The 1,878-nt window shown below is 40.5% G+C and overlaps 1 protein-coding gene across 1 annotated transcript in view; it reads right to left on the minus strand.

Annotated features, from left to right (window-relative positions):
- Positions 1 to 1,878, minus strand: part of LOC106871799 (mucin-3A) — a 164,652-nt gene that overhangs the window by 129,099 nt on the left and 33,675 nt on the right. Inside the window, exon 3 of the mRNA XM_052977118.1 lies at positions 459 to 571. Coding sequence (XP_052833078.1) covers positions 459 to 571 — 113 coding nt within the window. The remainder of the gene's footprint in view (positions 1 to 458; positions 572 to 1,878) is intronic.

Consider the following 1,878-nt stretch of genomic DNA (forward strand, 5'->3'; position numbering starts at 1 on the left):
GAGGGTAGTGGTGGGGGCGAGGGTAGTGGTGGGGGCGAGGGTAGTGGTGGGAGTGAGGGTAGTGAGAAACTGTAACTAAAGATTAAGATTATTAACTCCACAGAGAGAGAGGAAAGAAGAGAGACAGCATAGTGACGATTTTGGCTGACTATCATCCTGTACTCCCCTTGTTGCTAGCAAAATGGCATGAGCCGGCTGTCTGAGCAACTGGTTGTTTTAATGGCGGAACAAAACAGGACATAAAGATTACAAAAATAGCGATTCTCACTTTAAAACTAACGATTTTGAAACTATTTTTAGATTACGGAATGCCCCACTCTCTTATGTATCCATGTTTAAAATTTCAGCACGATCAGATGAACAATACTTGAGTTATAAGCGCACAAACAGACAGACAGACAGAACGGATTTTATATATTAAGATTAGCACAAGATTCTAAAAAGAAAACTACACTTACCGGTTTCGAGGGTCCTGATAGTTTTCACAAAGCTGAAAGGTCCTTGTCCCTGTAGAACCTCTTTTGTGATAGCAGCCACACGTACTTTATACGTCGTCCATGGATGAAGGTTCCTGAAATAAACAACATTAAAAAAAAAATGATAATAATGTTTTCAAATTTTGGCACAAGGCTAGCAATTTGGGGGAAGGATTAAGTCAATTACATCAACCCCCACTGCTCAAATGGTACTTATTTTATTGACCTTGAAAGTATGAAAGACAAAGTTGAAATCAGCAGAATTTGAACTCAGAACACAATAAGACAGATGAAATGCTGCTAAGTATTTTGCCAGCATGCTAACAATTCTGTCAGCTCACCACCTTAATAATAATAATAATAATAATAACAATAATAATAATAATAATAATAATAATAATAATGATAAAAGCAATTTGTTGTTGTTGGCACTCCGTTGCTTACGACGTCGAGGGTTCCAGTTGATCCGATCAACGGAACAGCCTGCTCGTGAAATTAACGTGCAAGTGGCTGAGCACTCCACAGACACGTGTACCCTTAACGTAGTTCTCGAGGATATTCAGTGTGACACAGTGTGACAAGGCTGACCCTTTGAATTACAGGCACAACAGAAACAGGAAGAAAGAGCGAGAGAAAGTTGTGGTGGAAGAGTACAGCAGGGTTCGCCACCATCCCCTGCCAGAGCCTCGTGGAGCTATTAGGTGTTTTCGCTCAATAAACACTCACAACGCCCGGTCTGGGAATCGAAACCACGATCCTATGACCGCGAGTCCGCTGTCCTAACCACTGGGCCATTGCGCCTCCACAATAATAGTAATAATAATAATGGTAACAACAACAACAACAATAATAATAATAATAATAATCCTTTCTACTATAGGTGCAAGGCCTGAAATTTTGGGGAGGGGATTAAGTCGATTGCATCGACCCCATTACTCAACTGGGATGAAAGGCAAAAGGATGAAAAGCGAAGTTGACCTTGGCAGGATTTGAACTCAGAACATAGCAACGGGCGCAAAATGCCGCTAAGCATTTCACCCAGCATGCTAATGATTCTGCTAGCTCGCCACCTTAATAATAATAATGATAATGAAAATAATAACAACAACAACAATAATAATAATAATAATAATAATAATAATAATAATAATATAGGCACAAGGCCTGCCTGAAATTTTAGAGAAGGGGCTAGTTGATTACATTGACTGCAGGAGTGGCGCAGGAGTGGCTGTGTGGTAAGTAGCTTGCTTACGAACCACATGGTTCTGGGTTCAGTCCCACTGCGTGGCATCTTGGGCAAGTGTCTTCTACTATAGCTTTGGGTTGACCAAAGTCTTGTGAGTGGATTTGGTAGACGGATACTGAAAGAAGCCCGTAGTATATATGTATACACATTATATAT

The sequence above is a fragment of the Octopus bimaculoides genome, chromosome 27, assembly GCF_001194135.2.
Source record: "Octopus bimaculoides isolate UCB-OBI-ISO-001 chromosome 27, ASM119413v2, whole genome shotgun sequence".
NCBI lineage: Eukaryota > Metazoa > Mollusca > Cephalopoda > Octopoda > Octopodidae > Octopus > Octopus bimaculoides.